This window comes from Cygnus olor, chromosome 8, assembly GCF_009769625.2.
Source record: "Cygnus olor isolate bCygOlo1 chromosome 8, bCygOlo1.pri.v2, whole genome shotgun sequence".
NCBI classification, from domain to species: Eukaryota; Metazoa; Chordata; class Aves; order Anseriformes; family Anatidae; genus Cygnus; species Cygnus olor.
The window spans coordinates 1430840-1445618 of record NC_049176.1 but is presented as its reverse complement, the minus strand read 5'-3'; the positions used below and the strand labels follow the sequence as shown (position 1 = coordinate 1445618).

Genomic DNA, 14779 nt, shown 5'->3' with positions numbered 1-14779 from the left:
GTTTTTCACCTTGTAAATAAATGTCATGAGATCATCACATTGACAGTTTGCTGTATACAACAGGCAGCATATATGGGGAGTTGCTGAAGTTAGAAAGCATTGATCAGACTTTCCTGCCACAGCAGGAAACATCATAGTTCATTTAACATGGATTTAATTCAGCTTTGAGTTACTCAGAACTGGGAACACAGGATGCCAGAAGCTTTAATTGACACACCAGCCAAATTACTGTTTGATTATTTTAGCATTGGCAGACATTCACTGAGCCTGTGTGATTTTGCCAGTCCTGATAAGAATCTGTGGTGAGTTTCTGAAAGCTTCTGATTGTTTTCCCTTTCTAAAAATATACACAGATATTTTCATATAACTGGTGCTTGCTTGAAGTAGAAGAGAGCCCTACAGTACTTCTCGGGTAAGTTTTCAGCACTGAAGGACTTCCTGTGAATATGCATGCTGCACTGCCCAGCTTCAGGATTAAGCTGCTAATATCACGGTTTTGCTGCCATATCAAATAAAATGGAAAGAAGAGATTTGATGAAGCAGTTGTCTGTGTTTAAACAAAAATAGACTTGTGAGAAATAGGAACATAAACCTGAAACTAAACACCAGAATTATCAAAGATGCAGGTTTACGGTGTGGTCTTTTCCTACAAGGTCTGTCTGCCAAGACTTCCCCTCAGTATTGGAAGTTGGTTGTGTTGGTAGGGGTATCCACAGCCTGATTCCCAGTGGTTTTAATATGTACCTAGCTGAAGAGGGAGGGTTTACCTTTTCATGATTCCTAGCAAAATGATACCTCATGTCTTCAAGATCCCAGGTTATTTTCTACCCTCTTACACTGTCAGTCCCTCTGTACTTCTTGGTCCTCAGGCTACAGTTGTAACCAACTACATACCAGAATTTATTTTTGCAGAGCTCCTTTTGTGAGTAGGCCTCATTTTAGGATCGGCAGCTGACTGTGGATTCCAGAACTGGGCTTTCTGTTTTCTGAAGGAAACTCTTCAATGTTCATTTCTTGTTGTTTTTTCTTTTGTTTTTATTTGTTTGTTTGTTTTACAACACTATCTTTAATTCTAGTGAATGTGAAAATAGTTGGATAAACATTTTGGAGAAAGCTTTTGTTCCCCTCTGTGCTAAGGGTCAATACACATTCCTAACTATATGCTCTGATATTTAGGTCAAACATGTGCATAGTTTGTATATAATCCCTGTTGATCCTGTCTTTTGTGTGCTCCTAGAGAACATGAACTAACTTGAGTACAAACTCAGTCCTTTTAGAACATTGCTTTTAAGACCTGGCTCCTACAGAGTGCCTCCTGCAAGAAATAATACTTAGGAAAAAACACATGCAACTTTGTCACTATTTTTCCTTCTTTTCCTCTAGCTCCAGCAAAGAGGTTCTTAATTCCATATTTAGCCCAGGCTTTTCTCTGGTTTGTTTCATGTTGTTTACAATATTGTTGCTCATAGTTTCAAAAAGGCCAGGTTAGGACAAGTGCTCCAAGAATGCTGTATAATCTGTGCAGAAACTGGTTCCCTTCAAGTGAAAAAGGAAAAGTATATTTTGAAGCAGTACTTGTGTATACTTCCTGCCTCTACTGCAAGTGACAGATCAGAACATGCAAACATAAGCTTTCCATAAAAACTCTTGCTGCTGTGATTCCCTGCCAGGTGCCTACATAGTGCAGCTCTGTCTTTTGCTTTTTTAACTACCAACTGACTGAAAGAAATGGCAGGGAATAAGCAGGGTGTATAGCTGTACAGTCTTGGGAAATCTTTTTAGAGGCTTATCTAATAAATATTATGGTCTATTCAAAAATCCTGCTTCTTTTTTTTTTCTTTTTTTTTCTTTTTGTAATACTTGAGAAATAAATGCCTGTAAAAACCTCAGAGTGCTAACACCAAGTGCACACATGATTCTTCAGAGAGTTGACAAAGAGGGATGCAATGATGCAAGCAAAGTAGTAAGTGGCAGCATGCCATGGTGCCACCTGTTTCTTAAAAAGCCAGTGATAACTGAAGTGTTAACTTCTGGCAGAAAGGCCATTTGGTCAGTCTGCAGGAGCCTGGAGAAGCAGATCTGGTTTCTGGCAGATCTAACAGACCTTAAGAACCAGTCTCCAAAATCAGGAGATCTCAGAAGTACTACTAGGTATTTTACCTCCATGGCAAGCAGAGGCTTCTGAATCACAACACTTGTTAAATTCAGAAGTTAATAAGAGTCTCTGCATCTCACTGGAAGAATAGCCTCTGAGAAACAGCTTCTCATAAATCCCAGTTCCTGCATTGCTCCTTTATTTTTGTACCTTTTGGTATTGTGGGCTTAGATAAGCAAAACATCCCAAGCTATACTTTCAGTGGCCTGTGACTGTTTCAGCCTCATATTAGTAAGACAGCTTACTCAGGCTGCTGTGAGAGTTTGCACTTGGGTTATGGGTTTGTGGTCCCATAAATCTCACAAGGCAGTGTTACAAATAATTCAAAGCATTTGAACTGAAGAGATGCTGTCTGGATTTTCTTCTCACTATATAAGCTGTTGTCATGTAGAAACTATCCAAAACTCATCTGTATTTTCTGATGTATTCACAGCTTCCCAGTGTGTTGGACAGAAACTCACCAGGTGTTGATCTGAGGTCTTGGGGGAGGGTGCTGTCTAATATCTCCCAAGCAGCACAAAAGGTAAGTGGTCTGCTAATAGATGGCATCACTTTTCTGAATAGTTTGTAGTTCTTTGTCCATTTGTTCTTTTTATTTCCTATTATCTGCTTTATCAGAAAGAAAATAGAATTGTTTGGGAAGAGCTCTTTCCTTAGAAATTCATTATTCTCTCATTACAAAATAAATGTGGGCATAAGCGTTGGCAATTATGAAGCATTTGATTTCTTCAGAATAAACATGAGAGAACAAGAACTGAAAATCGTGCCTGTGACCAGCACAGAGGAGATGAAAGGATGAGGTTCTAACTGCATCTAGACTGTACTAGTCTGTGCACTACTGGAGATCTCTCCAAATACTTTCTTCTTCTGAGGGCTGCAATTAACAAAGAAGTCTTGTTTTACTGCAGCTAGCCAGGAAGCCAAGCGTTCAGGACCTTTTCAAGGTTTTAAAACCATTTGTACAAGATGGAAGAACTGAATCCTTAGGCCACTTGGTGAGCTCCATGTCTGATCTTTTCTGTGGCTACCCAGAAGGAGGTGGATCCAGAGTGCTTTCCTTCAACTGGTATGAAGATAACAACTACAAAGCTTTCCTGGGGATTGACTCTACAAAGAAATCCAGTTATCTTTATGATAATACAACCAGTAAGTTTTTCCATCAAACTGTGACAGAGAGTGTAGACAAGTGAAGCTTGTGTTAGAATACCACTATGGCTTTTATAAAATAACATTTTAAAGTAGTTAATTTGGGAAATTAGGGACAGATGAAATAGTTTTGCTCAAATGTACTTTTTAACTGAAAGCAAAGAAGACCAGGAATTGAGAACTGACAGAAACACACATTAACTTTCAATATGAAGGCATAAACATCATCATCATAATTAAAACATTCCCACTGCCTTATTTTCTAATATATGCTACTGATATCAGGAAGAACTAGATACTTCTGAAAAAGGTTCAGGAAACTCTATGGTGCATCATTCTCGATTTACTTTTCTCCAAGACAAATTTATTTGGAAGTCTCTTGATTGTTGGCCTGGAGTGCAGTAGTCTTTAAAACTCTCCTTTTAAATAACACTTAATGTGATGTATGGTGGCTGGTTTTCTTTTCCTGCATAAAAGTACATATATTTTGTTGCAATAATGTTCTACAGGTTAATTAAATCTTACATAGAAATTAACTCAATTTATAACTTTAAAATGTTTTTGCTTTGATTTCTTCACTTATCTTCTTGCTATTGTAATAGAAATGTTTTTCTTTTCTACCATTCATTATTTTATACCATTATTATGTCCTTTTTATTTGCTGTTTAGTTTTTCTCTATATTGAGACCACCAGCAATTTTTGTTATGCTAACATTCATATCATAGCTGATATTAGATTTGTCTGTCCCTTCTGCCATGATGGATATATTTGTGTGCTTGCAAAGTACAGGTGAACACTTTGCCTGTGAAGGGAATCATAGATTTCACTTTTTGTGTTGCACTTGGCTCTACATATGTCTGAACCTCCACGAGACCTGGAGAAGACCCAGTACTCCCCTTTCTTTATCCAGGGAACAAAATAGTTGAATACTTTACAAGTAACTAATCCATTGTAAGATAGAAATGCTTACAGGAAAATGCTTAGTTCTAAGTTATTGTAGGATCAAGTTCTCAATCCTTCCAGAGAGTTTGAACTATAAAATCTACTACAGTCTTTTCCATCTTTTCAGACATACTTCTACATTGGAAAATGTGCTTAACCCATTCAGATTGAAAATGCTTTAAATGGTCCATGTCATTAGTAAAAAGCCCTGCAGGATGTTATGTGTGGTAAGATTTAAGGAGGGTTACTTAAGGATGTGTCTGTCTTTCGGTCTTCAGCACCCTTCTGTAATGCATTGATCCAGAACTTGGAATCAAACCCTTTAACCAAAATAGCCTGGAGTGCTGTGAAGCCCCTGCTGATGGGAAAAATTCTCGTTGCTCCTGATTCACCGTCTGTATGGCAAATCCTAAAAAACGTAAGAAATTCTGAAATGTAAATATGTGTATTTCTGAAAAAAACAAATGCATTCTAAGAAACATCCTTTGAAAAACAGCAAGCCACCTATGTCAAACTAATCAGATTTTCTCATTAGAAGTCCTGTTCTGGTGATCATCAGAGGAGGGATAGTTAATCTTCATTTACAGAAACTGGAGACAGATCTTCACTAATTCATCCTGCCTTGGTCCACACTACGAGCTTTTTCTAGCTCAAGTAGCATTTTTGTTGGCATGTTCCCACATTTACACTAACAAAAATAGTAATGTTCATACATATTTTACAGATGTAGGAACATTAGCAGCTCTGTGCCAGGAAGAATTTTAATGGTGCTGCTATGAGGTTTGGATAGACTCATGGAGACCTGACACTGAGAGATTACAAACCAATAGCAACATAGTGGTTTAGTAATATATACATTGAAAGAATAAATATTTTTGACTTCATGAATTAGGATGCTGGATTGATATTAGTGTATAAGATGTAATACTTCTGCTATCTCAAAACTGTTGCATATGTGGTGCAAAGGAAAGAAAGCCAGAAAAGAGACAAAATGGCAAAAAGTTGCTTGGGGTTCTGTGAAAACTTCTTGGCCTGAAAACACTTTCTCAGTGTTGAATTGCAGTTTCATCTTCCGTTCTGGAAATGAACTCTATTGAACTGTCTTGAGACTAGATGTTGAGAGTAAGTGAGTGGACAGTGATAAGGTAGGTAAAACCCAGGTCATATGTGAACTTGATTTAACTGCTTAGATTCATTTCACCCAGCTTTAGGCATTCTTTAGGGCAGACTTCATCTACAGTCAGTGGAGGGAAATAATCAACGGAAAGAAGAGAGGAGGAAATCATTCTACCTAAAACCTGAGTAGTTAAACGAATTGAAGTTAACTGGGGCTAATGTGGGCTCTTGTTTTTCTCGTTACACAAACAAAAGAATTTTATCCAAAATGACTTTGATTCCAGTTGGATTTTAAGAGTTTCTTTTTTGAGAAATATTAATATTTCTGGCATTTAAGCAAGTTTATTAAGTACTGAAGGTAAAAACTACAACATTCATAAGTTACACGTTTCACTGTCGCTGAATGCTTGGATTATAAATTCTGTGTGTTTCTTTCCCTAGCATTCTAAACATTCTTTCCTGTTGCTTTGTTCCTCAGGCAAACTCCACTTTTGAGGAACTTGAACGCCTCAGACTGTTGACCAAAGCTTGGGAAGAAGTAGGACCTCAGTTGTGGTACTTCTTTCAAAACAGCCTGCAAATGAATATGATCCGTGTATGTTATAACCTAGCAGAGAGCCTCAGTAAGAGCGGCCTTTCACCATCCTATACTTTAATTAAGAAGCTAATTTTTTTGGAGGTTTGGCTGGAAGCACAGCCTTTGCAGCAAGGAATTTGTAGCCTTTAAAGTTGTTGGACTGGTTACAGAACTTGTTTTGAAGGATAGTCTTATATGCGTTTCAGAGAGTTCGTGACAGAACCTCAGATCTGGACACTCTCTTCAGTCTGCTAATGATTTCTTAATAAAGACAGCAGTCGCCACTTGGCCTCTGCAAAATGTCCTGCAAGAACAGCAGAAGAACCTGATTTTGTAGGGTTCTACATAGACCAAGAAGGCAGTAGAACCATGTTTTTTCTGAACCCAGCAATTTACTGACTTAGGAAATTACTTAGTTCCTCTTCTCTTAGATCTGACTCTGGATACAAGTATTGTTTGTAGTTGGAGTTTTTATAGAAGTTCATACTGAAGAAAACATTTGTTTTTCCATACTTATTTCTTTTAAATTATCCTCTTGCTTATGCAGAAAAAATATGCAATAAATAGTCAAGGATAAATTTCTTTTCATTCAGTCTTCAATTCTCACCTCCTGTTCAGCTGTGCAATTACCCATCTATAAAATTCCTTCCTTAACATACCCTTTTGTACTACTTGGTAGCTCAGAAAGAGCTGTGGAAATGGAAACCTTTCTGGCTAAACAGAGCACGTGAAGAGAATAATTGTAGTGAAGCTGTTCTGATGTATTTCCACAGGACTCTCTGAAGCACCCTACAGTGAGGGACTTCTTGAACAGACGGATGGGTGCTGAAGGCTTAACTGCTGAACACATTATCAACTTTCTCCACAATGGGTCTCCGGGGACCAGGGAGAAGGGAATGGTGGACTTTGACTGGCGGAACATCTTCAGTGTTGTAGACCAAGCTCTGCGTTTGCTCAGTCAGTATCTGGAGGTAAGGTCAGCCCTTCCACTGCTGGGAATCATTCTAGAGAATATCCTGAAGCACAGTAGGCAGTATGTGGAGTCTGTGGCAACAGACAAGACAGTTAAAAGTATAAGGTATCTTCATTTGTTTCAAATTTCATCTCAATACTAACAAAATGTTTTAAAATAATACAGTAGAACAAGAACACAAATATTTTTTATTCTGAAAAAGCTTAAATTTGACGATTTCTAAATCATATCATATAGAATGGCTCAGGTCGGAAGGGGCCTTAAATATCATCTAGTTCCAACCCCCCTACCACGGGCAAGGATACCTCCCACTAGATCAGGTTGCCCAGGGCCTCATCCAACCTGGTCTTGAACACCTCCAGGGATGGGGCATCCACAGCCTCTCTGGGCAACCTGTTCCAGTGCCTCACCACCCTCTTCCTGCTACCTCTCACATTCAAAATACTGATTGAATGTCTGAACACATTTTGATACTAAGAAGCAGAAAGTGAATTTTTCCTCAAAGAAAATATATATATATATTTAATATTTAATAACTGACAGGCCACTAATTTCAAAATGACCATCATCAGAGAAGCTAATATTTTGTTGGAAATTTCAATGTCAGGATTTTGAACACCTGATCAAAAATACATCAAAACCAATAGGGAACTTCCACTTGTCCTGTAGCCACTTCTGCCAAGATGTCTCTCTTTTTCCTGGAATCTGTGCACCCATTTTCTAGGAGTGCTGTGTTTTTACTGGGGCTCTCTGAAGATTTTTGAAAGTCACAGTGCAGAAAGTGACATGAAGTTTAAGTATGCAAATAAGAAATGCTAAAAACGTAGATTAAAATATAAAGCCATTCAAAAAATACTTTGGAAGATACTTTTTATGAGGTTATTCTGGCATGAATGATCTAACTTACTGATAAGTTCATCAGACACAGATTAATAAGTCCAGTGCAAATAAGATTTTATTTTTAGAGGGCTAGACAAACCGCTACATCCATTTCTTCCCACAGCCAGGTAAGTGACACAAGGAATTATTTTTCGTCTTATATCTTTCTGACTGCAGGTAAAGATGTGTTGGGAACTGGACCTGATATGGTCTGGATTCCTGCTGAGTTAGATAAATGAAATGCTGCCTCTTTGTAAACTTACAAGTCTGGACAAAACTAGCAGGTCCTGCAGTGCTGCAGATTAACTCTGAGAGTTTAAAAAACTGTTGCATTTGGCAGTAATATTAATACCTGTGTACTCTGTATTTAGCACTTCCCACCTGAGGTTCAGAGTCTTTACAGAGATTAATCATATTGTACAGCATCTCTGAAAGAAGAGTAAATAGTTATTTAATGGTTGAATATGCTGAGCCTAAAGTTTACAGAGAAAGTTGCTACTAATCGTAGGCAACAGGAGCAAGCCTAGCTCTCCTGATTTTGGTCCAGTTCAGATTAAAAGACTATCCATCCTCTGCAAGAAGGCAGAAACTGAAGGTTTATCTGCCTTCTTATAGCAACTACAACAGGGAGCAATAAGACTTATGCACAAAGCTCTGCTTATTCTGATGATGTTTTGCATGATGTTAGCAGAATTATTTCTTACTCAAGCTGGTGACCTGCTTTGCTGCAGGTCAGTGGTTGAACATGGCCAATATCAGGGCAGTTGTTATACCTGGTAATAGATCTCAGTGTCCTAAAATTCTTTGTAATAAGTTAATTCTTTTAAGTCTGCTGTTTACACTGAGTTGCTAGCATTTGAGAATGTTTTCAGACTGTGCCAAGCACAATGGGAACAAACAGCTCCTTTTCAAGGACACCCTACTCCTCACCATAGTATACAATGAAGGAGGTGTGCTGCCAGCAGCTGTCTTTGGAGACTCCAGATTTCTGTGGTGCAGCTGAGAATCCCACAAGTTATGAAGTAGCTGCTTATCCTCACCACACCAAGAATTCCTGTTACTCCCTTTGATTACCTTAGGCCATGGAGCAGCTAAACCTAAATACCTCTTTATACTTAATTCTATTTTCATATTCCAACCCTCTTCTTGGTATTTTAGTTTTGGTTTTCTGATCTTCATGGGGCCATTTTTAATTGCAAATAATTACTGGGAGAAGATGTGAAATAAATTTCAGTAAGTGGAAGATGACTTAATTTTGACATAGCAATATTTCTGAAGGCACAAGCTGTGTTGCAGTTCACCAAGAAAAAAGCCTAGGTAGAGCATACAGCATTTGTTTTGAATGCAATTAATGTTAAGGGAAAGAATTCTAGTTTTTGGCTAGTAGACTACAATATAAAATCTCTTTTCACTTCCAAACAGGCTCAATTATTGCAACATTGGTGTGTTAGCCTGTGTTCTTACACAGGCTTTGGTTTCCTTCTGCTCTCAAGGAAAACCATAAGCACTTGTGTTTCCTCTTTTGAATCCTTGCTACTTCCTTTCCTGGACACCTGGGTAAAGCCTGTAGTGTTCCTCAGCATAGTTGAGACACTGTGCATTCTGCGGTGAAAATCTAGACAAGACCACTTGTCTGTCATAACTTTGCCAGTGCTGTTTCCACAGATTCCCCTGCAGAACTACATGCATTCTCCTGCAGCTGGTAAAAGTCCCTTGAACAGAATTCCAGGCCACCTCATCACAAAGAAATAGCTAATAGTCCATCAGATACTGCAGAGACACAGTAATGACAGTACGAAGACAAAGTCACATGGCAGGACTAAAAAAACCGAGTACCAGAACTCAGTTAAATATGTGGGATAAACATAAGAAAAAAAAAAAAAAAACAACAAGAAAAACACCACCACCAAAAACTATAGACACCAGTCTAATTTGAATTTTTCTCTGCAATACAAACCAGAAAGGTTTTTTTCTGCCTTATTTTGCTTTCTGATAGGAAATTCTATGCAGTTCAATCCTATAAAGCAAACTAGGAGAATCAACATTAACAAAATGGGATGCAGTGTCACAAAGCTACAAAACAATTTTGTCAACTTAAGCATTGTTTTGTTCTTTTGCCAGTTTAAATATATATTTCCATTATAGATACCATTAAACAGTGATACTTCAACTTCTAAACAACGAAGTATGTTTTATCACAGGGAAGGGTTAAACAAAGGAGTCTTTAAGATGTCTGTTAAATAACAAGTTGCCTTTATGAGCCCTTTGGTATAGAATAATTCTTGGTTATTGACCTGCAAGAGGTGATCAAGAAGATAAGATCAAATATGTAAGATCAAATAAGCTAGCGTCATGGCATTTTATGAAGGAAGACAATTGAATATATATCTTCTCAGTCCATTAGGAAGTTAAGTACTTCTACTCTCTGGTAATGTCTTGCTGATTCTGAAGGGAAGAAGATGAAGATACAAACCTAAGCCTGCAATTTTACAGATAAACAATGATGGAATTTGTAGAGTTTACAGTCTTCACACAGCTTTATTGCCAGTTTGAGATGAAGAGATTCCCTTTTGATGCTAAATCTAATTATTTTTCTGATTTTTCTTGTACACCCTTGCAGTGAAATGGCAACTACTTCAGATGAGCCTATCTTCCTTTTTTGTTGTTAGCCACTGATGTTTGCTTTAATGCATATCTCTTGCTAACTTACTCCAGTGCAATTGTTCTCTTTGTGATTATTTGTAGTGCTTCATCTTGGATAAATTTGAAGGTTATCGTGATGAAACCCAGCTGACTCATCAAGCCCTTCACCTGCTAGAGGAAAACAAATTCTGGGCTGGTGTGGTTTTTCCAGATATAGAGCCTATAGCAAGCAGTCTTCCACCACATGTGAAATACAAGATCCGGATGGACATAGATGCAGTGGAGAAAACAAACAAAATCAAAGACAGGTAGGTGATGGTTCCTTCTCAGTTCTTGCCTGCCATCTTTTGAATATGAGAAATAAAGGGACACTATAACCTGCCTTGGATACATGCATGAAACCCATTTGTATTCAGCAGTATTTGGTATGTAATGCAGAGCAGAATCCATCTCCAGTTACCAGGCACTGACACCAGTGGTATCGCTCCTGTGACAATTAGGCCAGGCAGTGGGTAAGTGCATGGATACATGGCAGAGGAAACGGCTCTGCTCAGACTCTGTTCAGTAACCTGCCCCAAGTTTTCAGTTGGCTCTGTTACTGGGAGAGGTGAACAAGGAGGTCCCACACAGGTTGTGACCCAGCTCTCCTCTACCTGGACAGCAGAATTTCTCTGCTGTTTCTCCTCAAGTCCCCCTTCACATGGACTCACTTCTTAAAGGGTTAACAGAAATGATTTCTCAGGGTTGTCTACATAAAGGAATATAACAGTGAATATGATAGTGTCTGATGGTTGCAACCCAACTGTTCCAGTTCAATCTCCAGGGATACTGTATTACAAATACAGATATTTCTATTCTAGAACAATTACTCTGACACACAATTAATTTATGCATGTTTTTGGCCAAAACTGCTATTCTGTGTAAATGGAGAAAAAATTAAAGGAAACAGAAGAACCTTCCAGGTCGTAAACTTTCTCAAGCAAGTCAAGCAGACTATTGGTCTGACAGACCAAAATCTGGAAGGGGCAACTCCAGGCAGTGCCCATACAATTTCAGTAGTTAAGATTTTTTATTTTTTATTTTTCTTAAAGTCACTGTTTACCCAAATGATTTCCATATGAATTTTCTTTTTAGGTACTGGGATCCTGGTCCAAGAGCTGATCCTGTGGACGATTTACGTTATATATGGGGAGGCTTTGCGTATCTCCAAGACATGATTGAGCATGGGATTATAAAGACCCAGACCAACACTGAAGTGCCAATAGGAATTTATCTGCAGCAAATGCCATATCCATGTTTTGTGGATGATGTGTGAGTAAGAGTAGTTAATTTTTTTTAATTCTGATTAATACTTGTTTTTATCTAACTCTGGCACTGAGCTTCATGCTCTAACGTATGACCAGTACTGGTAGGAAAACTGAACACAAAGCACTAACCTGTGTTATATCCAAGACTGCCTCCTTCAGTTAGCCATGTGGAACCCACAGAAGTATTGTAAGGCCATTTCCCCTAATTACATCTCTAAAACCTACCTTTATTTATATCAAAAGTACTGTTTCTTCAAGAAAAATTGAACAAACACTGCTTGTCCCAGTGGAATTGGTGCCTCTCTTTCTGTCATTGTAAGTTCTGAAGAATCCAACAACCCAATCTCTTCAAGTGTATTACCAAACCCTAACCCTAGACTTATTCATATCTAGATATAACAATGCCCACAGCAGTAGTTTTTGTTCCTTGAAGATAGCCAGCTTTCTATAGAATTCCTTGCAGAATTTCAAGACACTTTAGGCTCTTGAAACTTTTTCTTTCCAGAATCCTAACGACATCCATAAATATTATCCCATTTATAACTAAATCACAAGTACCTGCAGTAAAGCTGGTTGTATGGCATTGGTTTCTGTTAACATCAGTCCTTTTCCTTTCCTTGCAAGTGCTACAGTTTTCAGCAATTATCTGATCTTACCAAACCTTCTTTTTCCCTAATTCCCATCCATGGATTTTTGTTGAGATTGACTGGTTTTGTCTTAAATCTCACATAACTCCAGTGAAGGATTCCAAGAATTTCTTTCCTTGGTGAAGAACAGAATAAAAAAGCTAAAGGAGAAAGAAGTTTGTTGCTCTGTAATAAAAGAAAGAGGGAGGGCAGGGGAGGCATGGGGAGAGAGAGAAAGAGCATCTCCTGGCCGTGGAGATTTCATGACTACGTGGGCCTTGGAGCGTCTGTGGTTGCTATGCCCTTCGTTAGCACTGCCTCAACCAGCACATGTGCTCCACATTTTATGAAGTGGTGCCACTTCTGCATTCAGTGTGACTGTTCCAATGCTGCAATCTGTGCTGCTGCAACTGTCTTGGTATAAATTTCACTTAAGGAAAAAAAAAAAGGTTATAGAAATCATTACACAGTTCTGTCAGTATGTTCCGTGCAGGCAAATGCTAGTACTTCAGATAAATGCAGACTGCAGACACATGATTTAACCTGTCATTACCTGTTAGCCTGACAAAAAGTTGCCCTAGCAATCCTGCTGTTTATGTCCTCCCCACTGTGAATACTGTAGGGCAGAAACCTCAGATATGCAAAAGTTCTCTGAAGCCTGCAGCAGCCCTACACATTTTGGGGCTGATAGCCAGTGAAGCTCTCTGCAGAGAGCCTGCTTAAGTGAAGCAAATACATCCTCATGGTGAGCATGTATGCTGCACTGTGCATGGTCTAGTGCTGGGTTGCATGGGTCCACCAACAGGGAAAACCTAGTGTGCCCAAGGCCATTCCACAAAAACACAGCTTTATTTCAGGAGGTCAAGTTGCTCTTCAGGAATCGTTGGTGAAAAAAGTGACAATTTTCCATTTGTTTAGACCATGAAGTAGCTATAATAATATATGGCAAAAATGTAGTTCTGTAGAGCTCAGTTTTAGAAATCTGAAGGATTTTTGCTCCTTTTAGTTTTTAGCAGCTCTAAGCTCTTGGCCTTTAAGGCCAATCAAGTGCACTTGGGCTTCAAGGTAATTTCATTGAAAAATTGCAATCCCAGATTAGTAGAAAATATTTTCTGCTTTTTCACCCAAAAATCTTTTCTTCACCCTGAGAACACACTTGTGGCAGTGCTTTATCAAAGGATCATATGCAAGGGCTGAGCAGCAATAGAAGCTGGGGGGAAGGATGGAGGAAGGGAGCAGCGCCTTCATTGTGTGGAGGGACACACACAGCAGCCTGTCCCAACACTGTTTTGGAAGTGGCACTGTGTGAGATGGTCACAACATATTTTCCAAGTCATGGTTTCGATGAATTCTGGCAGCCTTGCTGGCAGCACCAGATGCTTTTAATGCTTAATATATTTCACTCTTTTCCAGTGACTCCTGGGAGCATAAAAAGACAGCAACACTCCCAAATCCTTAATATTAGCATGTCTTATTTTTTTTGTACACCATAGCAAAAGCATTGTGGCAATTCACTGTGAAGAGAGATGTATTCTTGTGCCCCACTGCATGTTCTGTAGCTTTTAGCATCTCTTAGGACCTCTTTGTAAAACAGAAATGACATTTATCTATCTCATGGAAGTGAAGCAACAATTTATTCATAAGTACTTAGGTTGCTTGTGAAGTTCACTAGTAACATATTAAAGTTCAGACTGAGAATTTCCAGTCCCATGTTTAATGAATGCATTCTTCCCCACTCCTGTTCCTTTTCATTCTTACTTTTTATCTTAATATTTCTCTGTTTTACCTAAATTTCATTCGTCCTCTCTTCTTGCTTTGGTAGCTTTATGATCACCTTAAACCGCTCCTTTCCCATCTTCATGGTGCTAGCTTGGATATATTCTGTTTCCATGACTGTGAAAAGTATAGTGCTGGAGAAGGAAATGCGTCTGAAGGAGGCAATGAAGAACAGGGGCATCACCAATGGGGTGATTTGGTGCACTTGGTTCCTAGACAGCTTCATCATGATGGCTGTGAGCACATTCCTTCTCACAGCACTGATTATGGTAAGAATGACTGCAGGAAAGACAGTAGAAACTCCCAAACTCCCTGTTGTGTTTGCATTGGTGATACCAGTTTGGGTAGGTATAGGAGCCATTCGTGGGGAACAGCTGGTGGCCTGTTCTGATCACAGCACATAGCAGGCACATTCTTGTAAGCAGACCTCATGACAGTATGAGCACTTAGCAGAGACCGAAAGATAAATTCACCAGTAAGATTTCTTGCGAGAGCTCCCACAGAACAATCCATCAAGCCAATTACTCCATGTATTGTATTTCCTACAGACAAAGGTCCCAATAAATATTAATCATTGCTTTAAATAGAAGGGGTCATAATATGAGGAATCTTAATCTTAAATTCACCGTATGTGATTC

The 14779-nt window shown here is 38.8% G+C and overlaps 1 protein-coding gene across 2 annotated transcripts in view; it reads left to right on the top strand.

Moving 5' to 3' along the window:
* ABCA4 (ATP binding cassette subfamily A member 4) overlaps positions 1-14779 on the top strand; it is a 76945-nt gene that overhangs the window by 19915 nt on the left and 42251 nt on the right. Inside the window, exons 1-9 of one of the 2 annotated variants that reach the window (XM_040565612.1) lie at positions 90-302; positions 2589-2678; positions 3064-3301; positions 4523-4662; positions 5839-5955; positions 6711-6908; positions 10535-10740; positions 11567-11743; positions 14188-14410. In XM_040565612.1, the coding sequence (XP_040421546.1) occupies positions 3160-3301; positions 4523-4662; positions 5839-5955; positions 6711-6908; positions 10535-10740; positions 11567-11743; positions 14188-14410 (1203 nt within the window). In that variant the 5' untranslated portion in view covers positions 90-302; positions 2589-2678; positions 3064-3159. Of the gene's footprint in view, positions 1-89; positions 303-2588; positions 2679-3063; positions 3302-4522; positions 4663-5838; positions 5956-6710; positions 6909-10534; positions 10741-11566; positions 11744-14187; positions 14411-14779 lie in introns of those variants that run through there. The other variant, XM_040565611.1, reaches the window with a different exon arrangement.